The sequence below is a fragment of the Diplotaxodon limnothrissa genome, linkage group LG16 (genome assembly GCF_057381915.1).
Source record: "Diplotaxodon limnothrissa isolate DT_005_m linkage group LG16, D_limnothrissa_male_GT1.1, whole genome shotgun sequence".
In the NCBI taxonomy this organism is placed as follows: Eukaryota; Metazoa; Chordata; class Actinopteri; order Cichliformes; family Cichlidae; genus Diplotaxodon; species Diplotaxodon limnothrissa.
In genome coordinates this window covers 19,247,522-19,272,388 of record NC_140611.1, presented here as the reverse complement: position 1 = coordinate 19,272,388, position 24,867 = coordinate 19,247,522, and the positions used below count along the sequence as shown (strand labels likewise).

The following is a 24,867-nucleotide window of genomic DNA, read 5'->3' as shown; positions in this document are numbered from 1 at the left end:
CAACCAGGTGGTTCATGAGACAATTATTTTAAAGTAGTCTGGTTTTAACATTAACAATGAAGAATTATAATAAAAATGTAATGCATCTAGGCTACGTCCACATGTACCCAGGTATTTTTGAAAACGCAGCTTTTTAGATGCAGGTGTCAGGTAAACTTTAACGTGTTCGTGAGAAAACCCCCTGTGAGCAAGCACTTTGGCGACAGTGGGAAGGAAAAACTCCCTTTTAACAGGAAGAAACCTCCAGCAGAACCAGGCTCAGGGAGGGGCGGCCATCTGCTGCGACCGGTTGGGGTGAGAGAAGGAAGACGGGATAAAGGACAGAAAAATGTTATAATGTAATGTGGTGAAATTATTATCAACCAGGTGGTTCATGAGACAATTATTTTAAAGTAGTCTGGTTTTAACATTAACAATGAAGAATTATAATAAAAATGTAATGCATCTAGGCTACGTCCACATGTACCCAGGTATTTTTGAAAACGCAGCTTTTTAGATGCAGGTGTCAGGTAAACTTTAACGTGTTCGTGAGAAAACCCCCTGTGAGCAAGCACTTTGGCGACAGTGGGAAGGAAAAACTCCCTTTTAACAGGAAGAAACCTCCAGCAGAACCAGGCTCAGGGAGGGGCGGCCATCTGCTGCGACCGGTTGGGGTGAGAGAAGGAAGACGGGATAAAGGACAGAAAAATGTTATAATGTAATGTGGTGAAATTATTATCAACCAGGTGGTTCATGAGACAATTATTTTAAAGTAGTCTGGTTTTAACATTAACAATGAAGAATTATAATAAAAATGTAATGCATCTAGGCTACGTCCACATGTACCCAGGTATTTTTGAAAACGCAGCTTTTTAGATGCAGGTGTCAGGTAAACTTTAACGTGTTCGTGAGAAAACCCTAGAGAAGAAATTAGGTCTCTTCAATGGGGCATTTCTTTTGAAACTTTTGACAATCACGTTGTCAATATTGTCTTGGCCATTAAACATTAACTCCAGGACAGTGTTTGGATTTTTCCACTTTTGCCGGAGTTCATTGTACACTTTCACACTGACTTCTTCAGTGTTCTCTAAGGACATTTTAAGCTTTTGGGACAAAATTTTAGCCCAAATCCTGTGGGTAAACCTGTTCATGATGGCTTTATCTGCCCCTGGAGGCAATTTCCTTGCCTCATTTGCGTTGCTTATAGCGTGCAGAACCAAATCTTTAGTGAAGCTTTCAACAACTTTTACGTACTCTTCTCGGTTTTTATATATAGTGAGTACTCTTTTTGGTAAGGCCAACAGGTGTTTTGTAAATGTTGGGACAGTAATATCGTCAAGCTGTTCCCTCAGACATAAAATCAAATACTTCTCCTTGCAGTTATGTGCTTTGCAAAGATTGGTGAAAATGTCCTTGTTGATATTGGTCAGCGTTTTTGGAGATAGATCCAAATCCCTCTCGTCAATCTGAGGCCAGATTTTTTCAAGCAGACGATCGCTGATAGAGTCGGAGTTGTGGCACCGTGTGAAGTCCTTGTATTTAGACGAAGCTTTGCTTGTGGCCTCTGAAACTACCAACTGAATAACTTTGTAAACACAAATCTTTTCTTCAGACAGATAATCAGATGCCAGAGTGACATCATAAGAACCAATATCTGAATCACCATTACCGACTGACACATGTATAGCATTCTTCACAGGCTTTTCCAGGGGGAAAGCTTCTATGTTGTCCAAGTCTTTTGAGTAGTTTTCCTTCAAACAGCTCTTCTTCGGTTCTACTGTGGCTGCGGTGAGGGTTTGAGGAGGAAACATCTGGGATGACACAGACGCTTCTTCCTCAGATGACTCACAGCTGAAACCTATTAAAATATCTGGATATACGCAAGGTGGTGCAGGTACACGATGCAGTGTTAGAATTTCTCTGTTTTCACTGTCATCTGTGGATGTTTCATCAAGACTGCTCTCCTCTGCAGTCAAATGCAGCTTGAGGTTTTTTGAGTCTGAAGAGTCCTCTAGTCCTGGAGTTTCTGTTTCTTCTTTATCACAGTGGTCATCTACAGAAATTTCTTTCAGGATGCTGTCCTTTGCTCCTGTTTCTTCTGTTTGCTCAGGGGACTCTGTGTGCACTGAGTGAAGAGAAGGCTCATTATTCTGCGTGGACACTGGATCTCCCTTCTCCACGGTTGTGTCCATTGCGTCCTCTAACATGGAACAAAGTTTCAACATGTCTTTCAGCAAAGTGGAAGGCAGCTCAGTGTTGCAGTACTCTGGGTTGAACTGCAGAGATTGCCACTGTGGTACAATTGTACCAAAAAAGTGGTCACTTAAGGACTTCCATGTTTCCACTGAGGTGTTACTGTGTGGAGTTGTCATGTTTAAGTTTGTATTACTATTTCTCTGACTCTGAAATGTAGAAGAGGAAATAAATTGTTGGCTGGTTGGAGTTGGACTAGGCATGTGTGCTCTTTGTAAACCAAATGCTTGAGAGTCTGGACGGCTCCTTTATATAGGTTTAAGCCCCGCCCACGTTCGGCTGCAGCCACTGTGACGTCATCCACTTTTCTTTGACGTTGAACCTTCAAAGGTTTGGGGGCGGGGTTTAAGCTAATCTCTGACACAGCTGCATGACATTTAAATGGCATAAACTATTAATTTAAATTACCCATTGTAAATGTTGTTCTTAAAGCAGACTGGTTAATAATAATTTCACCACATGATATTTTTTCAAATTATTTTGTATTTGCTTAAATAAATGCATAATTCAAAGACTGTAATTTTTCATTGTATATCAAATTACAGTTGGACATTTTAGGTGTTCCCTAAATTTTAATGTAGGCATCAGGAAATAGATATTTTTTATTTTGCTTCTTTTTATTCAGATTCAAGCTGAGTACGATTAAAAGTTGTTGGGGTTTGTTTTTACTTAGACTGAAGTTTGTATTCCTATCTACTGATATTAATTCATTGTTATCTTAATATAGCTTAAGGTGGGGTGCATGCATACCCATATGGAAACGATATATATATACATCTTATAAAGTCTGTATCTGTCTTGTGTGAAACTTGTATGAAAAGCATACAAGAGTGAAAACAGATATAAGATCCCTTGAAAAATTATATACATGAAACTTGTATATTTTGGATACTTACTAAAACAATATATGAAAGTAATGAGAAAGTGGCCACCTTCATGAGTGAATCGCATAAGCCTTATATGATTCACTATATGAAGTAGGCCACATCTTATGCAAGTCTTTTATAAGTTTTTTCTATTTCTTTTCCATATGGGTATACTTGAGCTTGTATGTATACTTTTTACCCTGTGTGAATAAATTCAAACTTCTGCACCCAATTCTTCCTTTTTAAAGTCATTAAAATGTATACTGTAAAGTTAGAGAAATCATTAAAAGCCCCAAACTACAATATAATATTCATAATCATTATAAGAGCCTCTAAACTTCTCACCACATCTGTATGAAACTCCTGGCACTATTTTTGGTGATCCCAGCATCTGTTGACAAATTTGGGGCGGACATCATAGTAATTTAACCTTAGTTATGGTTCATACTAGGTTTTGCAATATTATTTTATAATTTTACACATTTGACTTTCTTATATATTTCATTATTTTACTATCACTTACCACACTTTATATTTTATCAAAACATTTATTTCTTATAGCATTTTGTGAGCTGATTTTGGTCCAACTGTAATTATTACAAAAGGACATCTTAACTGTATAATCAGTGTGTTGTTTATACAGTTAAGATGTCCACAACCAACAATGAAAAGAATAAAAATAAACCTTTGAACCTCTCAAGGCGCACCCTTGTAGTTTGATCAGGTGCTTGTCGGTTTACAGAACTTCTCTGAATGGCTGACACCCTTACCAAACGCCGGGTAACTTTACAGTTCTTAATCATACTTGCCCCTTAAAAACCCTCAATAAAATCTGAAATTCAAGTTGGTCTCAGCCGCTCTCCACTCTGGATTCTTTAATAATTGAGATTTCAGCGGTGACTCTGTCTGATCTCAGTTGCCACGCACTCGCCTTCTCCATACTTTGCTCAGACATAAGCGCTCTTTCAGACTCATTGAGTCTACCTGCAGGTTTCCTGGAATCAAAATGAAAGTAGAGAACAAAAATCACTCAAGAAATCTCATCCTCGTCACCAAGATTGTTGTGGAAAAATACACTGAGCATCGACCCAAACTGACTCAGATTTATCGAAAGAAACTTCAAACCTCTGCAAAAGGATCAACACAGCACCAACGGGGTTCGTACCAGCACTGACAAACAGGCAAAATAATAACAGCTCCTCTATAGCCATACAGATACAGTGAAAATGAAAGTGTTTTTGAATTTTATTTTCTGTAAATCATTTGATTTATTTAATAAATTAAATATTATATTTTAGAGGCCGTTCTAATCTGATATTCCATTCTAGGCAAATTGACAGCAAATAAAACTAAGTACACTTTTAAAACTTTTTTTAAAATTCATTTTTATTTGAATTCAATTCAATTTTATTTATATAGCGCCTAATCACAACAACAGTTGCCTCAAGGCGCTTTCTATTGTAAGGTAGACCCTACAATAGTACAGAACCCAACAATCATATGACCCCCTGTGAGCAAGCACTTTGGCGACAGTGGGAAGGAAAAACTCCCTTTTAACAGGAAGAAACCTCCAGCAGAACCAGGCTCAGGGAGGGGCGGCCATCTGCTGCGACCGGTTGGGGTGAGAGAAGGAAGACGGAATAAAGGACAGAAAAATGCTATAATGTAATGTGGTGAAATTATTATCAACCAGGTGGTTCATGAGACAATTATTTTAAAGTAGTCTGGTTTTAACATTAACAATGAAGAATTATAATAAAAATGTAATGCATCTAGGCTACGTCCACATGTACCCAGGTATTTTTGAAAACGCAGCTTTTTAGATGCAGGTGTCAGGTAAACTTTAACGTGTTCGTGAGAAAACCCCCTGTGAGCAAGCACTTTGGCGACAGTGGGAAGGAAAAACTCCCTTTTAACAGGAAGAAACCTCCAGCAGAACCAGGCTCAGGGAGGGGCGGCCATCTGCTGCGACCGGTTGGGGTGAGAGAAGGAAGACGGGATAAAGGACAGAAAAATGTTATAATGTAATGTGGTGAAATTATTATCAACCAGGTGGTTCATGAGACAATTATTTTAAAGTAGTCTGGTTTTAACATTAACAATGAAGAATTATAATAAAAATGTAATGCATCTAGGCTACGTCCACATGTACCCAGGTATTTTTGAAAACGCAGCTTTTTAGATGCAGGTGTCAGGTAAACTTTAACGTGTTCGTGAGAAAACCCTAGAGAAGAAATTAGGTCTCTTCAATGGGGCATTTCTTTTGAAACTTTTGACAATCACGTTGTCAATATTGTCTTGGCCATTAAACATTAACTCCAGGACAGTGTTTGGATTTTTCCACTTTTGCCGGAGTTCATTGTACACTTTCACACTGACTTCTTCAGTGTTCTCTAAGGACATTTGAAGCTTTTGGGACAAAATTTTAGCCCAAATCCTGTGGGTAAACCTGTTCATGATGGCTTTATCTGCCCCTGGAGGCAATTTCCTTGCCTCATTTGCGTTGCTTATAGCGTGCAGAACCAAATCTTTAGTGAAACTTTCAACAACTTTTACGTACTCTTCTCGGTTTTTATATATAGTGAGTACTCTTTTTGGTAAGGCCAACAGGTGTTTTGTAAATGTTGGGACAGTAATATCGTCAAGCTGTTCCCTCAGACATAAAATCAAATACTTCTCCTTGCAGTTATGTGCTTTGCAAAGATTGGTGAAAATGTCCTTGTTGATATTGGTCAGCGTTTTTGGAGATAGATCCAAATCTTTCTCGTCAATCTGAGGCCAGATTTTTTCAAGCAGACGATCGCTGTTGGAGTCCAGAGTCGAGCACCGTGTGAAGTCCTTGTATTTAGACGAGGCTTTGCTTGTGGCCTCTGAAACTACCAACTGAATAACTTTATAAACACAAATCTTTTCTTCAGACAGATAATCAGATGCCAGAGTGACATCATAAGAACCAATATCTGAATCACCATTACCGACTGACACATGTATAGCATTCTTCACAGGCTTTTCCAGGGGGAAAGCTTCTATGTTGTCCAAGTCTTTTGAGTAGTTTTCCTTCAAACAGCTCTTCTTCGGTTCTACTGTGGCTGCGGTGAGGGTTTGAGGAGGAAACATCTGGGATGACACAGACGCTTCTTCCTCAGATGACTCACAGCTGAAACCTATTAAAATATCTGGATATACGCAAGGTGGTGCAGGTACACGATGCAGTGTTAGAATTTCTCTGTTTTCACTGTCATCTGTGGATGTTTCATCAAGACTGCTCTCCTCTGCAGTCAAATGCAGCTTGAGGTTTTTTGAGTCTGAAGAGTCCTCCAGTCCTGGAGTTTCTGTTTCTTCTTTATCACAGTGGTCATCTACAGAAATTTCTTTCAGGATGCTGTCCTTTGCTCCTGTTTCTTCTGTTTGCTCAGGGGACTCTGTTTGCACTGAGTGAAGAGAGAGCTCATTATTCTGCGTGGACACTGGATCTCCCTTCTCCACGGTTGTGTCCATTGCGTCCTCTAACATGGAACAAAGTTTCAACATGTCTTTCAGCAAAGTGGAAGGCAGCTCAGTGTTGCAGTACTCTGGGTTGAACTGCAGAGATTGCCACTGTGGTACAATTGTACCAAAAAAGTGGTCACTTAAGGACTTCCATGTTTCCACTGAGGTGTTACTGTGTGGAGTTGTCATGTTTAAGTTTGTATTACTATTTCTCTGACTCTGAAATGTAGAAGAGGAAATAAATTGTTGGCTGGTTGGAGTTGGACTAGGCATGTGTGCTCTTTGTAAACCAAATGCTTGGGAGTCTGGACGGCTCCTTTATATAGGTTTAAGCCCCGCCCACGTTCGGCTGCAGCCACTGTGACGTCATCCACTTTTCTTTGACGTTGAACCTTCAAAGGTTTGGGGGCGGGGTTTAAGCTAATCTCTGACACAGCTGCATGACATTTAAATGGCATAAACTATTAATTAGCGTGGGTGGTGATTGTTCTTTTACTTTTCATATTCCGTATGTTTTTTGGCATCTATCTCCGTTCAACTTAGAAAAACCATTCAACCACCGTTAGATTCCTCTTCTTTTGGACATGACTGCTTGTATTTTTCTCATTTTTAACTTTTATATTTTTTAAATTATTCAACTTCCTTCAACAAATATTTATGATGTATTTCAGTGGGGAAACCCTTCAAATCCTCATTCAAGTTACTCCCCTTTCAACTGTATCTACCTTCACATACGTTGACCTAGAACCACCATTCAAACTTTAAAACAAAGCCAAGACATTGAACTATTCAACTGGTATTTATCTTTTCAATATTGTTTATACTTTTTCTTCAGCTCTACTTTAAGTTTCATGCCTTTTTTTCACCTGTTTCAGAGTTTATAATGGTTGTGTGTGGGACGGAATGTTGGAGGAGACAGGTCAACTGCTAGAGTGGGAGCAGGGGGAAAATTTATCTTAAAATCTTCTCTTTAAACTGCTGCTATGAACACAGCGTTTGCTCTACAGCCATCATTTTACCGTCAAAACGTAGCCATCGTTGTCCTCTTTCATCCAATGTTATTATTATTGTAATAGATGTTATGGTTCTTTCAGAAATTTCACCAATGCACACCCTCCTCGCTGCAACTTTTCCATAGAAACCAATGTTAAAATGGCTCCCAAAATTCATCTGAAAATCAGAAGAACAGGCTGTCTTTACGCTGTCACTACATTCATAACAATCATATGACCCCCTATGAGCAAGCGCTTTGGTGACAGTGGGAAGGAAAAACTCCCTTTTAACAGGAAGAAATCTCCGGCAGAACCAGGCTCAGGGAGGGGCAGCCATCTGCTGCGACCGGTTGGGGTGAGAGAAGGAAGACGGAATAAAGGACATGCTGTGGAAGAGAGCCAGAGATTAATAACAAGTATGACTCAGCAGAGAGGTCTATTAACACATGTTGAATGAGAAAGTTGACTGGAGAGGAAATACTCAGTGCATCATGGGAGTCCTCCAGCAGCCTATACCTATTGTAACATTCCTGTGGTGACATTTTTTTTCAACCAGGTGGTTCATGAGCCTATTATTTTAAACTAGTCTGGTTTTAACCTTTACAACAAATAATTCTAATTAAAAATGTTATCCACTTAGGCTATGTCCACATGTACCCAGGTATTTTTGAAAACGCAACTTTCACACTGACTTCTTCAGTGTTCTTTAAGGACATTTTAAGGTTTTGGGACAAAATTTTAGCCCAAATCCTGTGGGTAAACCTGTTCATAATGGCTTTATCTGCCCCTGGAGGCAATTTCCTTGCCTCTTTTATTTTGCTTATAGCGTGCAGAACCAAATCTTTAGTGAAGCTTTCAACAAGTTCTTTCTCTCACCCTCTCTCTCGCACTTTTTTTCGATGCAAGGGGAAGCGTGTTGAGATTTTGTTACCTAGTGGCTACACAAGCCAGGAAGTACCAATGACCGAATTTGGTAAATAAACATTTTTTTACAATTATTATTTGAACATATATGAGTGTTTGTGTATAAATACACAAACAATACACATATGCTTTCAATTGTGTAAGGAAGTTCAGTTAACACTAGCAACATGCTTTGTAGTGTGTACGTGCTTTGTCTCTAGGGGCCACCGTATATATTTATCTATAAACATATATAAATAAAACCACTTTTTTTTTTTTTTGCATTAGTAATTCCTTTTGTGCATAATTTTATATTGTTGTTAATAATAAATTAATTAAAGTAACAAAACAACCTGAAGTGCCTGTTGGCTATTGGAAGAGCCGGCACTTTTTAGTGAGTCGAGCTGAATGAGCCGGTTCTCTAAAAAGAGTCAGAATTTCCCATCACTAGTGTGGATAAGAGAAACTCTAAAACAAAATTCAAACTTCAATGTATATTGTTGAGTCATATTACTTAGGAAAAAGAACAGCTCCGAGAAATCATTAAAAGCTCCAAATTACCATAACATTCACGTCCATGATGAGTGCATCTTAATTTCTCACCACATCTGCACACATTTCAAGAAATCTCTGATCTTGTTTACCAGAGTTGCCAGCGAAAAATAAATAAAAAATATGGGGAGGCGAAAGACTTTGCACAGTAACGATATCTTCTGTGCATTAAATGTCTCATCACTTTTACAATATTATATGTGTAGTTCATGGCTGCACATTGGACCCATTGGACAATTTATTGCACATATTGCACATATATCTATCCTGTAAGGTTTTTCCCTCCTGTTAAACATTCTCTGGCCCTCAAGCATAAAATACAATATCTCATCATTACTATTTTCTTTAACCAGGCGTCTGGTCCAATGTTTCTTCCACTTGTTCTTACTTTTAGCTCCACCCAGTTGGCACAAACTGTGCCAATAACCTAACAGGCCTGTGTAAACCAATCACATCATGGGTATGACCGCAGTGCCCAATGAGAATAGCGCAAACCTATAGCCCCGCCGTCACGCGGTAGGTTGCATCGTACAGAAAGTCACCTCGTCGTGTCAGAGTGGGAGAAGCTACTGACAGTTAGCACCATTAGCAGCGGTCACAGTACCACCGGGAGAAGGTCGACAGCAGGATCCTCTCTGAGCCGTATCTAAATCTCACAAACAGCTTTTAAAGGTCTCTAGCTACTCGCCGAGCTAACAGTTTTGCGAGCTTGCTACTAAGTTTCCGCTCATCTCTCGCATTCATTATCAACACCTTCATCATGGCTGCGCTCAGAGCGTCCTATCACAGGATTTTGGACAGGATCGAGCACATGCTGCCCGCCAAGCTGAGACCTGTGTACAACCACCCGGCAGGTAAGACACAGTTGACCGTAATGAGTTTGTTTGGTATTGGGAGGTGGGTGACCGCAGCCGCCCTGTCCAGCCGTGATATGGGATGAGGATGCACTGACCTTTCTGCACCGCATCGTTCAGGGATCACAGTAGCATCTCTTGCGCCGATGCCCGAGCTGCATGAAATTAATTGTGTTTGCGCTGTCAGTGTAATCTGTAACCTTCCGGGATAACGCGGGCTGAGCCAAGAACCTCGGTCTGTGGAGGAAGCCAAACCCACTTTCATTCAGTTTATCGCGTTCTGGGTGTTTAACTGTGCATTTCAATCAGTCCTTTATCACTAAACTATGTAGTCGCATGCTCGGTTTGATAAGAAAAGTAGTATTGTGCCTCTGGAGAGTGACTATGAATGTAAGCCTGATTGGTTTCATATAGTTAAGGTTGGCTAAACAGAAGTTCATGCTGCTTCCTGGTCGTAACTTGGTTTTGAATAAATTAAGCCCAACTTGCACAAAAACTGATTTTCTTCTTTTGGTGGAAGGTCAAAATCTGTTTGATTGCAGAAGTAAAAAACCCGTTATGCTCTCTGCTACTTTTTTCTGTTCAGGCTTTACTTCTGTTATTTATCTACTTAACTGTGAATCACAGATATGTTCCATTCCATCTGAAATCAGAAATGCTGACTTCCAAGATGGAAGTTTCAGCTGGAATGCCCTCCAGTCAACTTAAAAGGTTGGCCTAATTTATGGTCCACCATTACAACAGTGGACAAAAAAATTAGTAAAACTTGGCTTGTGTACTGTAAGTGTTGTGTGTTTGTGACTTAATACACAGGGAACAGACCAAGCTCTATCTATGAACGTGCACTAGCTAGTGATGAATGAATTGCTCTACCTCGCAGGGTAGAAAAACAGATCCTCGCTTTTCCGGCTTTACAACTGGCAAGTTTTAAACTCAGGAGTGACATCATGCTCTGGCATAAAACTTCCGAGATAAATGGAACAGTGACCATGTCCTCCCAGCAGCTTGTTTGGCACTGCCTCAAAGAATAAGCAGCTGTCTCAACGTAATCCAGATGCAGCCAGCTGTTTCAGCAGCACCTCCTTATTTCAGTGCCGAATCTGCATACTTACTCTTAAAATGTAATGCATGAGTTGCATGAATCAGGGCAGCTAAAGACCCTGTGGATTACTTCTATTTTTGAATGCGGTGTCCTCTTGTTACTGCTGCACATCATCTGAGCTTGGATAAAGTGGGTAATGTTTCTATTTGGTGACACCCCTCCTTCTTTGTGCTCAGGTATCCTGGATATGATCCTTGCTAAATCTGCAAATAAAACTGTTCTAACTTACTTTTTTGTGTGCCTGGTATCAAGCACAGCAGGGACACAAACACAGCTCACTTCAATCAAATCTATGCTCTGCACAGCTGAAATCCAGATTTTGGCACCCACTTGTTTTGTCCCCCGACAAATTTGCCACACACCTAACTTAAAGGCCGTGCTGAGAAAGTTGGAGGCAACAGTTTGTTCATAAAGGGATTTGTTGGGGACAACATGATCACTGTTGTTTGTTTTTATCATGCTGGCTAACCTCTCAGAACAGACTAGATTTCCAGGAGCGTGGCCGTGCGGCACCTACACTGAGCAGAGTGAAGTAGGAGGTGTAGAATAAACTTGACTACTTTTAGATGCTCGATTATTCTTCTCAAGGGGACCCCCATAATTGGTAGCTCCATATTTCTATTTGACAGTTTTGGTGTTTTTTGTTGTTTGTTTCTTTGTTTTGTTTTTAACGATTTAAAGATGACGATAAACTCTAAATAAAACCAGACCCAATAACAAATTTGGCCATGTCTATATCATCCTTATCCAGTGAGTTGCAATGCACACTGAACATTTCTGGTATTTGTGCACTCACCTCCCACTTTCCCTCATGAAGGTATATTTTCTCACTATTTATCAGTCAGGGTAGTATAAATACAGAAGAATCGCCTACGAGTATAACACACTATAATTAAGCAGCAATGCCCTTCAGAACACTGTGCTAAAATCTTTAGCTCTCATTTGAAGCACAAACTAAACTGAAGGTGTTTCTCGTAAGTCTTGCTTATGTATTGAGGACACTTGATATTATCTAAAGGGATCTTGGTTAAGGAGTAACTAGTGTCACTGGTGATACTGGTCTTAGATTTGTCTGAGAAAGGGTACTGGAGCTCCGGGGTTGTCAAGGACAACTTTTCTGATCAGGTATGAAGGGGTGGAGACAAAAGCCCACTCCCTCAAAGATGATTGGCAGCCACAAACGCTCTAGTTTCTGTTTTGCCCCGCAGCGCTGCCGGGAATGCTGATTCCAGACCAGCAGCTTTTCTTCACTGTGCTGTGGCTAATTAAGTCTTTGTGAGTCTCCTCCCAGTGGCTCACAGACACCGAGTGTCTGATCTGTGACACTCAGATCCATTGGTGTGGTTTTGATTTGAGCTTTTCACTCTTCCAGAGCTTGGATGTCTTAAGCAGGAAAAACTCAGTGAGCTCAAATACGAGCATTATATTTTGAGTGTTAACAGCCAGTGCTGTGATGTCCTGATCATCTGATGTTTTCTGTTGCTGCTTTCCAGTTCTGATGTAATAACGCCACGATTGCATCAGGGTTGTTGAGGTGGTGTTTGTTTGACAGGAGTTCAAAGGTGTAAAGGTATTGCTATTTTAAAAAAAAAAAAACAAAAAAAAAAAAACTGTGGCAATGTTATCACATGGTCTTTTATTACATTAAGGACTGCAGCTAGTTGTTGCTTTCAGAATCTATTAATGTGCTGATCTCTGAATTGGTTTTGTTTATAAAGTGACATTTAAACTTGATAACTGACCACCCAAAATATATGAAAGTATAGAAACAGAACATTTTTATTATCAATCCTCTTGACACAAATTATCTTTTTGTGAGCACAGAGAGTAAAAGTCAGCTTCACAGTATTTTCCTGTGGACAAAATGTGTAACGGTGATACTGTTGGTGATGAAAATCTCCAGACACCCCTCAATACAATGTTATCGCAGTACTTCTCTCCAGTTACAAGGTTCTTGTGGTCTCTAACATTTTGCGATATGTTGAGTACTGCAGTAACTCATAGTGAGTTTAACAAATTTTTGTTAAATGCAAATTGTGTCAAAGTTTACCTTTTTCAACATCTGTTTTAGTCAATAAGATAAAGTTGTGATTAAATCTGCCATAAGACAGTCGATCAGCCTGCAACTGAATGGGGTCAAGTTGGCAATTACACGCAGTTTGTTTCTGATAATTCGGCAGTTAACTGCGATAAATCGTCAAACATCCCATATCTCCTGCTGACTGCATAAATAGAAATTCATATTGACCACTGCATTTACGCTCAGCAGCCTTCCTCTTCTATTGAAACATAAACAGAATGCAACTAGCTGGCAGCCAGTTGATGCTAGCAGGAACGTATTCAGAGTGATGGCAACATGTTAGCAGTTTCTGCATTTATAAATTAGACAGCGATTATTTGCAAACATTTGAAAATCAGAGTGGATTGAGCTGACAGCATCCTGCCTGAAAAAAGGCGACCTGTGCAATCGCCTTGCAGTCAGGAGTAGTCGTGAGTGTGCGATGTCCTCAAGCTCTGGCCAACCAGCAACCACTTATGCCAGCATAAGTGTCATATGTTTGCTTATTTAATACAAGTCTGCTCAATTAATAGGAGGGTGGTACACGAGATGATGCAGTATCACTACCAAAATATAACACTTCTGTGCTGTAGCTATTTATTTATGTGTTTTTATTTTCCACCCCTCAACCACCAGTTTCTAAATGAGCTCAAACCTGGGTTGTCATTGTATAATTTTCTATAAGAGAAACAGCCTTCATATCAGGAGCTTTTATTTATCCTCAAATGTATTGTGTATGGTTAATACTGTGGGAAAGCTGGTTACCTCTGGAAAACTAAACGGTGTGATTTTATGTTTTGTTTTTTCTGTAGGTCCGAAAACTGTTTTCTTCTGGGCCCCAGTGTTTAAATGGGTAAGTGCACATTCACCCAGCTCGTAAGCCACAGCATAAAGTGCAGACAGACTTTAAAAATATGATTTATTTAAAACTGCTACCAAGCATGCCTTTATCCGCACCTCATTAGCAGACAGTCAGCAGTTAAGCCTCTTACCCTGTAGCTCGCACATTATCTGACACAAGTAGTTCCCTTGTTAACTCTTGACTCCTTCGGATGAAATTTGTCACACGTGGCAGTTCTGTCAATAAGAAGATTGTGTTATTTGGATGTTTTTTTTTGTTTTTTTTTATGGGTCTATAGTTATTCCAGAATATTTTATTTTTTAAAAACCTGTCACTACCACTGTGTGATTATTGGGATTCTCATTTAAAACTGACTGATCATTAATGGAGTAAATACATCAGTCTCTTCTCTACAGGGTCTGGTTGGAGCTGGTTTGGCTGATATGACTCGACCAGCAGACAAACTCAGTACCTCTCAGTCTGCAGTGCTGACGGCCACAGGTGAGACGACACCGAAACTCAAGTCGACTTCATAATGTGTCAGTTTGGAATAAACGCGTACGTACATCCAAATGGGTTTTGTGCGAGACAATGGACAGTTTAATGGAAAAGTTTCCCTGGTAAGTCTTTCTCTGGGGCTTTTGCAGAATATTCCCCTTGGGCAGAGTTCACAGCTGGTCGACACCTTTGAGTCTTTTTCTTAATTTAGGGTTTTCAGTGAGTAAAAGGTTAACTGGAAACTTAATCCTGGTTTAAACTTTGAAAGAGGTAATGCATAGTTTGTAGTTCTTAAGCTCTGCCTTGAGTTGTTGTTGTACATTTCACATCTCGTTACTTGATCTCTGTCTAGTATTCAGGTTTTTCCATATTCATTTTTTATTTTTTATTTTTTTAACCAATCTGTGTTAAAGGTCGCCTGTTTTGTTCCACTTTTTTTTGCACTATGTCTCTTCAAACAAATCTTATCTGCGACTCTTTGGCCAAAACACAGACTCTGTCCTGAGGAGTGACCCTGGTGTACCATCAGTGTGCGTCACGTTCACTCCTCCTGTTCTGTTTCTCCATCAGGGCTCATCTGGTCCAGATATTCGTTGGTTATCATCCCGAAAAACTGGAACCTGTTTGCTGTCAACTTCTTTGTCGGCAGTGCCGGAGCCTCACAGCTTTACAGGATCTGGAGGTGTGTGAATGCACAGTAAATGATGTTTCTGCCAGTGGGTTACATGAGCTCATAATCACTGTTAGAAGCATTTTAAAGATTAGTTATAATAAGGAATGCAAGATAATTGCACAGTAGCCTTATGTAGAGTGCTTATTTCTTAATCATTACTGATATGAAATCATGCAGGCATGTTAATGTTTGACCCTAGAGTGCTGTAGCTATAGTGAATGTATAATGTAGTGTAGTCTTCATGTGTGCTTTGCTTTCTAGTGTCAGCTGAACTCTATCAGAGGAGAGTTCAATTACAAGTCAATATTTGTTAAGACCACCTTTATTCTTCAACACACACTGAACTCTCTTTGACAGCTTTCTTCTCATTTATCTAAGTAGTCTTCAGGAATAGTTCCCCAGGCTTTGTGAAGGATATTCAAATCTCTTCTTTGGACTGGGGAGGCCAGTCTGTACTTTTCTGCACTGTTATTAAATTTTGGCAAGATCTCCAACACCACTTGCTGAGACAGCAAAAACCTGTCTCAACAATGTTGAAAGACCTTCACAAAGTCTGGAGAACTATTGCTCAACAGGACTTAAAAAAAAAATTACAGGAAAGTTTAGCTCATCGGAAACAAGTTTTTAAAAATGACTTGATTTGAGACTTTTGCACAGTAGTGTATCAGTCAAGTGATTCTTGGAATTCAGTTTTGCTACACAAACTAGTCCCTTCGCTGAGATGAGTTGCTGCTAAGTATTCATACCACTAGATTTTTAGTGTTTTAGTGAACATAGCTTCCCGGCACATCCACAATATCCCAGTTCAAGCCCAAGAGGAGACACGAAAGCCAGTCGGGGGGGGGGATCACAAGCTATTGCACTCTTAGTGATGGTCCCATACCTGGACAAATGGGAGGGTTGTGTGAGGAAGGCATCCGCCGTTGAATCGGTGGATCCTTCCTCTGTGGTACTCCCTTGGGAAATAAGGGAGCAGCTGAAAGTATCTTTATTTGTATTCTAGAACTCTACCAAAGTAGCTTTGCACGATTTCTATATTTTATTTATTATTATTTCATGTTCAGCTAGTACTTGATGCAGCACATCAGTTCATGGTCTCTCTGAAAATTTGAGTTCCTGTCTCTTTAAGCCCCACTTTCATCTGATTGGTCAGTTTCTTCAGCAGACATCTGAGCTCACTGGGATTATTTTATGGTCCTTATCTGAAGCTTTGGCCATAGTTAACATGGAACACTATTTTTAGTTAAGAGGCAATTTAAACAATGTTTTTGTTTTGTTTGTTTGTTTGTTTGTTTTTAATCATCTAACAGGTACGAGCAGGATAAGAAGGCGGAGGCCAAACAGGCTGCGGAGTCCTGAGTGTATCGACGCTCCATTGCAGCGGACTAAAAGGGAGACTTCTTATCATCTCGACATCACACCATGCTGTCTCCATAACATCCATGCCATAATAACCATTGTTCTACCACATTAAGCCAGTTGTCCCTGTTGGAAATATGCACTTTTCTTTAAGTTTCACATTTCCTCAGGGTGTGCTGAGGGAGGGAAGGAAAACAAAGCTTTTTTTTTTTCTTTTTTCTTTTTAAACTGTAGTCAACACACGCTCAAGAATGGTCATCAACGCACAAATACTTCTTGTTCAACACGTTCTGTGATTGTACAGTGTTTAATTTAAGTTCATCCTTTATATCTTGCACACTTGCTGGGAGGTCTTTGCCTTTTCCATCATCGATTTTTCAGGTGTAGCAATCAGTACCTCAGGCAGACAATTCCCAAAAAAACGAAACATGTAACTCTTAGAGTTGTGTTGAACATGGTTTAAGGAATGTGTCCAGATGAAATTAAGGATGTCATTGCACTTAACCTTTTGATTTATTTATAATTTGATCATCATGTCCCGCTTGAGATCATTAAATTGTCATTGATTACCGTGTAACGATTTCTTCCATTTAATGACTTTAAATCTGTGTTAACTCAAATGTTGATTTATGAATTACTTGATTAAAAATTTGCAGTCAAAACTGTATAGGAAGATACTGTTATTTTCTAATTGTGTTTCAGGAATACTTACCTAATGCAACATATTTAACCTCTGAAGCCTTGTCTTGATTGGTAGCACGTACTGACACACTAACAGCGCTCTATTATCAAAATTGTTGTTCTGATGAAGGTGTTCTATAGTTTTTGTGTAACAATAATTATTTGAGGTCTTCCCATTGTATAAATTAACCCCTGACTAATTTAGCAATAATTAGTGCTAACAATTAATTAGAAGACTGAACAAATGGCACTTTTGAGGATTGATCGTTATGGCTCTGTGATGACTGTCTAATGCTAATAAATATGGTTTGATGCCTACAGCTGATTTAAATTTTTAGCATTGACTAAGAATAATAAGAGATCAACATTTTTCCGCACTAACATCGCTTCACTTATTACAGTGCTCCTCTAAGAACAGCTGGAATGATGGGATCCACCATTTGTGGAGGAATGTATATTTCAGGGGCCACTGTATTAGGTATACATGTTCAACTGCTCATCTAATCAGCCAATCACATGGCTAATTCTCAGTCCATTTTGGCATGTAAACATGGCCGACCTCACAAAGTTCAAACTGAGCATCACAATTTGGAAGAAAGGTGATTTAAGTGACTGTGAAGGAGGCGTGGTTTGAGTGCTAATCTACTGGCAATTTTCCTCAACCACCTCCAAGTTTTCGAAAGAAAATAGACAGTGAGCAGCAGTTCCCTGGGTGAAAATGCCTTTTTGATGTCAAAGGCGAATGGCCAGACTGCTTCCAGCTGAAAGGAAGGCAACAATAATTCAAATGAAACTCAAACAGCATGACTAAAATTGGATGATAGACGACTGGAAACCTTTTTCTTAGCCTGCTGTGTCTTGATTTCTGCTGCAACATCCAGATAGTAGGGTCAATTTTGCTTAAACGACCTGAAAGCATGCATCCACCATGCCTTATATCCACACTTCTGGCTTTTGATGGTGTGATGGACCCCTCAGTACCAAGTGATCACTCTTTATAGCACCTGAGTAGTGTTGCTGACCATGTCTGTCCCTATATGACCACAGTGTGTCCACCTGGCTGCCTCCAGCAGGATAACTCTCGATGTCAGAAAGCTCAATCGTATCACAGTCACTAGACCTCAATCCAACACAAGAGTTGCATCATGGACGAATCTGCAGCAACTGTTTGACACTATCATATCAGCATGGACCAAAATGTCAGAGGAATGCTTCCAGCTCCAGTTCTGGAGACAAAATGAGATCCAACTATTTCTGTGTACCTAATAAACTGTTTTCCGTTACTCAGGCAACTCACTTTCAAGGCAAAAGATCACCCAGCATGAACATTTCCTTTTTCCACGTCTATAACAGTAAAAAAATGTTTTGCTTATGTGAAAGTTCAGCTTTAAAGTACCACTTAAACCTAGTAAGCACTGAGGATCTTTGTTTCACATGATTAACATTTATTGAATAATAATTAAACTAATCAAAATAACCATAGCTTAATTATTACAAAAGCAGCAGCCATAAAAACTTGCAAATGTCCTTCAAACACTTGATCAGTCACTGAATCATTTCTGAGTCACCAGGAAGAGCTTTGCTCCATTTGTTTCTCTGACTGCATAAAGGTGTGAGCTGGGGTCATCAGTATAAACACCTTTAATTCCATAAGATGAGCTCAGGTTGAGAGGTGATAAAGATGAAACAAAAACTCCCCCTTCTGTTTACACTGTGAACTACAACTCTGTAACAGCTTCGGAGCCGTGTGATGAAAGATTGAAGAAAAAAAAAAACGTTTAGCTCTGTTTAAAGGCAAAGTTCTGTGTGGACAGCATTCAGTGATCTGAAAGAGATCACACACCCTGCACCACCTGAGCCACTTTAGATCCCGCTCACCGGTGTTATTAGGCGTTTACAAAGGTCAGAGTAGGATGGCTATGAGGTCATTTAACTTTTTTGCCATTCAAAACAGGCTCAACAAATCTAATGAGTGAGGCAAGCCAAGTGCTAATCTTACTTAACATGTCTTTTCAGTTCATATCAGGTTATTTGTGGTAAATAATCTGAACATAATCTTATGTCTGTGTAGGTTATCAGTCATCCAGATCACAGTAGTCTCAGGAGCTTGGAAAGAAAGCAACTGGACTTTAAAGTTTAGTGAAGATGTTTTTGGGATTAAAGCAGCCTCATGGATGGAGGTGAAATTTTTTCACAAAACAAAGTCCTTTCCTTCAAAGCTCCTGAGACTACCTGAACAGATTGTTTGAAATGAAGCAGGAACAGTGGTAGTCCTGACAATAGCTCTGTTCCAATTATGCACCACTAAACCTAATGAGATCATTACTGCTATTTGTATTTACACCCATGTCTTTCCTGTTACAGGTTAACCTGGCTGCTGGGGTAAAATCTTTAGCACCATCCTGACACCACAAGCTACTTTCAGCTGTCCAGTTATTTCCCAGGAGTCACCCAGTTAATGCTGAATGTCCTTCCTGCCACAACACCAAAAGAGTTTGTCCACGACACTATGATGGTCCCGTCATGTTGAAACAAAATATTCAAATACTGTAATTCATGGAACTTGGAAATGAGGCTCATTGTCACAAAAATAAATTTAAATACATAAACGTTGGGCTGCCTGGGCTTCAGTAAAGTTGTCAAATAAATACGAAAATCAGAGCATAAATGTTGGTCAACCAAAATTTTTATTCACAACCATAAACAGCGAGTCAGGTTTAGCGTTTTCCACCGACGCGAGGTGCGCTGACCTTCATGGGCTTGGCGATCTTGGGTTTCTGTGCAGCCTTAGCAGCGGCCTATGGGAGAAGAAAATCAACTAAGTTCTTGCACAAAGAAAAACTTTGAATTAAGTTGCTGAATAATCGAGTGAAGCCTGAAGAGCATGCAGTGGGGAAACTAAAAACTTGTTTTGACATCTTATTGAATAACTTCAACACAGAGCACTGGCTCTTACCTTTGCAGGTGCTGCAGCGGGCTTCTTTGCAGCCTGCTTTGCCTTCTTGGCCTCCTTGGCAGCTCTGAGAGAACAAAGAGAACCAAATTTAGTCCAAACCAATCAAAGTGACCAAAAAAAATTCAAAACAACAATTTCTTTATATAATTTTTTAATGTACCGTAATTGTCGGGCTATAAGCCGCTACTTTTTGCACAAGCTTTGAACCCTGCGGCTTTTAGTCAGGTGCGGCTTTTCTATAGATTGTCCAAGATTTTTGTGATATCGTAAGACGATTTGTTTTGTTTGTTCCGCTGTTGTACGGCACTACGTTGCCTGGCGGAAGGATCGGGGTTCAAGAGTGGTATGTTGGTCACATGTCCATCCGCCAGGCAACATAGTGCCGTACAAGTAGCGCGAAAAACAAACTTCAAAGTAGCGCTACGCGTTCAGCTGGAGTCGTGGATGACGAGCGGCGATAAACTTGCGAAAAGCAAGTTGTGCTCAACTCCACCGGTGGATCCTGACAGCGTGGAAAAGTGCGCAAACATCCACGATCACCAACGGATTTCGAAGGGCTGGACTGCTGCATGATGAAGAGGAGGACACCGCCACGGCCCTTCAGAGGGTGTTCGACTCCGACACTGACAATGAGGATTTCTTTGGTTTTGAAAGTGACAACGAAGGAAAGAAGCTGAGAGTGGATGACGAAGCCATCCTGAGCCTGTTCGTTTCCGACACTGGAGAAGAGGACTTTGGTGGTTTTAGTGCGCAGGAAGATGGTGGTGAATGACTGACTTTTCTTCTTGTTAAAGCCGTGTCACTGCACCTGAGCCTAAAAGGTAGTCCGAATCTATTTTTCTGGGTTACTGTTATGTACTACATTTGTTACTCATTTATGAAGCACAGCACATGTGCAAATATGTACCCATAACTTGTTTTTCAAAATATTAATAAAAGGGGTGTGTCTCCAAACAGCCATCTCTTTCCTGACAATTCGCTTTGTGCATATTCTCTTACATATGATAAGTCAACATGGAAACACCTGCGGCTTTTGGTCAGGTGCGGCTAATGTATGTACAAAACAGGATTTTCCCCTGATTTTAGCTTGTGCGGCTAATATTCAGGTGCGCTTTGTAGTCCGGGAAATACGGTATGTATTTGAATACTTTATTTTTAACTTGAGCATTGGTTGCTCCTCATGACCTCAGCCCTTTTTGCGACACTCACTGTGAGAAACATGCTTTATAATCGTATTTTATTATGACTGGAATAACAAAGTGAACTTGAAGTGCTATTAAAGTGTTCACTGTAGTAATTATTTACAGTGACTGATTACACTGACAGGCTGATCAGAAGCTGTTTTTACTGAATATTTCCAATCAATGATTAAGTGTTGCAACTCTAAAGGCTTCCTCATTTTCTTGGACTAGAATACCAACAACTTTAAAAAACAATCTAAAGACGGTGGCAGCATCAGTATTTTCTTGTTTTTAATAACATTAAGCTTAAATACAGCATGTTTGTGATCAGTTCAGGTTCATAGGTGCAGCTGTTCTCTCATGCAGGAGTTCATATTGGGGGTTTTCTGACTGTTCGGTGAGTGTTTAAAGGACCAGAAGCATTCAGAGACTTTTGCTAATATCACTCAGTAATGTTAGATGTGTTCTTTGATGATAAAACTAATCCTGAAGTAATGAATATCAGGAATTTAAGTGTCTAGTGTAGCAGCAGAGTGGACTCAGTCTGCAGAATAGAATTAAATCAGGAAGTGCTGCAACACCCTGTAATTCACTTTATTTTAATTATGCTGAAGCAAGCCCCAGATTAATGTTCACTCAGATTATATTTGACTGCTGTGTTTGTGTATCAGCTAAGCCTGCAGGGGGAAACAAAGAAAATCATTTGTTTCTTGCTGTGTTACTATGAAAAGTCCCTGCAGTCAGCGTTTCAATGCCCTCATAAAGGCACTCTCCTGTTTTATTAAATTCTATTTTTTTTTTTAATGAAAACTAACACAATTAAATCTCATTCTTAAAAATATGAAACCAATAAAATGCCCAATGCAACCTCTGGGCAAGTCGGCCAATATCGTCTACACTGGATTCTAATCCAACCCTTCTTTATTCCGAATAATACTCTGACACAATTTTATCACCTTCAAGATCACAAGACAAAAAAAAAAAAAGACAAAAAAAGACAAAAAAAAAAAAAAAAAAAAAAAAGTACACAGGGTACTTTGTCCTCTTACCTGATGGCCTGCTCCCTCTGGGCCTTGCGGACCTCGGGCTTCTGGTTCCTCTTGGCCATGATCTCAGCCAGGGAGGCGCCAGTGATGGCCCTCGTGAATTTCACTGCACGGCGGGTACGCTTCTTTGCCACCTCTTCCTGTTACAAAAAAAAAATACAATACATTGGTTTACTTAAAAAAATAATGGTTTTTCATGTTCACATGAAGAATAGAAGACAAACCTGTTAATCACAAAGAAATGAGTGGCTAATCTATCTGAAAGGAAATGTGTCTACATATTTACTCTAGTCTACACCGCCAAAGGGGTGGTTGCAGTCATAAATGAACAGTTATTAACCAATTTTCTCAAACTGCCATCTAAGGCATGGCAAAATCAGTATTAAAGCATGTGTCTAGCCATCCAACAAGTCAGTTTTGCGTGTTTTCTGATGCATCACCATCCATAGGAACCGTAACAGTCAACAGCTGTAACCATGAAAATCTAAAAACCTGAGATAAATTGAGTAAAATACGTTGTCATGCTACAGCAATGGTGAGTAACAGAAGTTTTAATAACTCAGCATATTGTAAACAAAACACATTTCTTATGTTTGCCTTTAAATTTCACAAAGCCAACACCAAATCCTTGAACTACTTTAACAGGACTACACACAATCCATCCACAGGTAGCAACTGTCAGCATGTTGGAGAGTTTGGAGGCTGACCGATGAGAATATGTCTGCAAAGACGTCAAAGGCCAGTACTATGATCTCCAGATATTCTGTGGCTGCAGGTGTGGAGTGAGCGCTGCTGCTCAGTCTGCAAAACACAGTTGAGCAACAACACGTAACACGGACCAACACCGTGCACACCATCCACCCGCAGCCAGTCTGATGTATAAATTGGAGCTTGAGTAAATGTGACGATCTACTTTTATATCTAATAGCTAAGATTAGTTTATCTGTTTCACAAATGACCAGTATCAACACAGCAATTAACTGCTGGACCCACAAAGTCTGTCTGCCATGGAAAAATAGCTACATTTTCACTTCAGTCTCCTTGTAAACAAATATAAATGATGAACTCATATACAGGATTGTACTTACAGACTGGCCCTTCTTGTGCTTGCGTCTGTACAGCACAGTCCAGTTGATCTGTCTGGGGTTCCTCTTGGCCAGGAAGGCAGACTCGCACTTGGCATTCAAAAACTGGAACACCTAACAAAGACAAAAATAAATAATTAAATAACCGAATGTTACTCATGTCTGCCTTTAATTACGACAATTACACCCTGTACTATCCACCTGAGCTACAAACTGACTTTGGATGCTGACAGCAGTCTGTCATATGTGACAAAACTGAATCTAAAGCACACCTTGCATTGTGGAACTGTTCACAAGTATCATAAACTTGATACATAACGAAATTTAACTGCATTAATTATAAGTAGTAGGCAACAGCTCAGGACAGAGCCACATTTTGAGTGAAGCTACATACTTATGCATCTTGTTTTCTCCTAGATGTACTTACACAAATAAATGACACTTTATCTAAAACCCCTGTAGGCTCTTTTCAGAACAAGTCACAGTCAACAGAGCCTATAGGTCTCTATGACTGTTATCTATCATAATACTATCGCAGTCAAATACACCCGTGTGGCTGAACCTAAAAATGCTATCGTTTAGCTGCTAACATTAGCGGGTTATACAGGACTCAATTGGGCCCGTTGTGAGTGTCTTTCAATAGACAAATTTTAAATCACATTCACAGGGGATATTTAATGCTGAGCCGGTAAAGTGATCTTCATAAAATAGTTTTGGGACAGAGCGAGAAGAAACCGGTGTCGGACTTTGCCAGCTAGTTACCTTCCCGTCTATCCTGGCGTATCGGCGGCCATGGCCGGGGTATATTTTATACCCGCTGAAACTGCACAACTCGACCCTGAAAACGACAAATACAGATCATCAGCGAAAGAGAACCGTACATAGTTTCTTTCAATGTACTTATCATCCTTAAAGTATTTATTTAAATACTGAGATGGCATTTGATAGCATTGCATACACTCACTTCATGATGGCTACGAGAGGGCACAAAACCGGAAAGAAAGATGACGGATGCGGAAACGGAATTTACTGACTACGAGATTGATATTTGTGAACAAATTTAAAAATTCTGACCGTTAATGTTTCAGTAATGCTTTAAAATCAGTGAACCTATACGATATATTTTTTTCTATTATAAAAATATTTTAGTCAAATTTATACATTGACCAGCAGCACAATGGTGACGTCACATTTAGACGGTTGCCTAGCAAGCAATTAGCTAGCTGCTCTTGGCTTAATAATACAGAACAGCAGCGTATTAAACACTCTAAAATGAAATATGAGATAACTATGGTCACTTCAGACGCATTTTTCCTATTAACGTTAATGTTTCCCTTCTTTATTCTTTGCTTAAATCTGGCTGGCGCGTTTCAGCAACCTTAGCGCGCTGTAGGATAATTGTAGTCTTTTCGACTTCCATAGACGCAACGTTGCAAGGGGCGAGACATCCTTTATGAACTACAAATCCCAGAGCCCCTCGATTACGCAGTTTGACAAC

General features: G+C 39.8%; 2 protein-coding genes and 1 non-coding gene across 3 annotated transcripts; 1 reads left to right on the top strand and 2 right to left on the bottom strand.

Annotated features, from left to right (window-relative positions):
• The first annotated feature begins 9,581 nt into the window (after window positions 1–9,581).
• Window positions 9,582–20,119, top strand: mpc2b (mitochondrial pyruvate carrier 2b). The gene is made up of 5 exons (XM_085374026.1): window positions 9,582–9,888; window positions 13,862–13,902; window positions 14,307–14,391; window positions 14,959–15,070; window positions 16,372–20,119. The coding sequence occupies exons 1-5, from the start codon at window positions 9,795–9,797 to the stop codon at window positions 16,418–16,420; spliced, it is 381 nt and encodes a 126-aa protein (XP_085230152.1). The 5' UTR covers window positions 9,582–9,794; the 3' UTR covers window positions 16,421–20,119.
• On the bottom strand, window positions 19,776–24,383 carry rpl24 (ribosomal protein L24). Its single transcript, XM_085374027.1, has 6 exons — window positions 24,334–24,383; window positions 24,132–24,207; window positions 23,373–23,483; window positions 22,288–22,424; window positions 20,058–20,121; window positions 19,776–19,899 (listed from the first exon to the last, which is right to left on the bottom strand). Exons 1-6 carry the CDS (start codon window positions 24,336–24,338, stop codon window positions 19,819–19,821), a joined length of 474 nt encoding a protein of 157 aa, XP_085230153.1. The 5' UTR covers window positions 24,339–24,383; the 3' UTR covers window positions 19,776–19,818.
• LOC146616035 (small nucleolar RNA SNORA23) lies at window positions 22,966–23,146 on the bottom strand. The gene has a single exon (XR_014906980.1). It is a non-coding gene; the product is annotated as a small nucleolar RNA SNORA23 (small nucleolar RNA).
• Window positions 24,384–24,867: the final 484 nt, after the last annotated feature.

Coding starts and splice junctions, on each gene's coding strand:
- mpc2b (XM_085374026.1), top strand. CDS start 9,795: ATGGCTGCGCTCAGAGCGTCCTATCACAGGATTTTGGACAGGATCGAG. Junction 9,889..13,861: donor TGTGTACAACCACCCGGCAG/GTAAGACACAGT, acceptor TTTTTTCTGTAG/GTCCGAAAACTGTTTTCTTC. Junction 14,392..14,958: donor TGCAGTGCTGACGGCCACAG/GTGAGACGACAC, acceptor TTTCTCCATCAG/GGCTCATCTGGTCCAGATAT.
- rpl24 (XM_085374027.1), bottom strand. Junction 22,425..23,372: donor AGCACAAGAAGGGCCAGTCT/GTAAGTACAATC, acceptor TTTTTGTAACAG/GAAGAGGTGGCAAAGAAGCG. Junction 19,900..20,057: donor CCGCTGCAGCACCTGCAAAG/GTAAGAGCCAGT, acceptor CTTCTCCCATAG/GCCGCTGCTAAGGCTGCACA.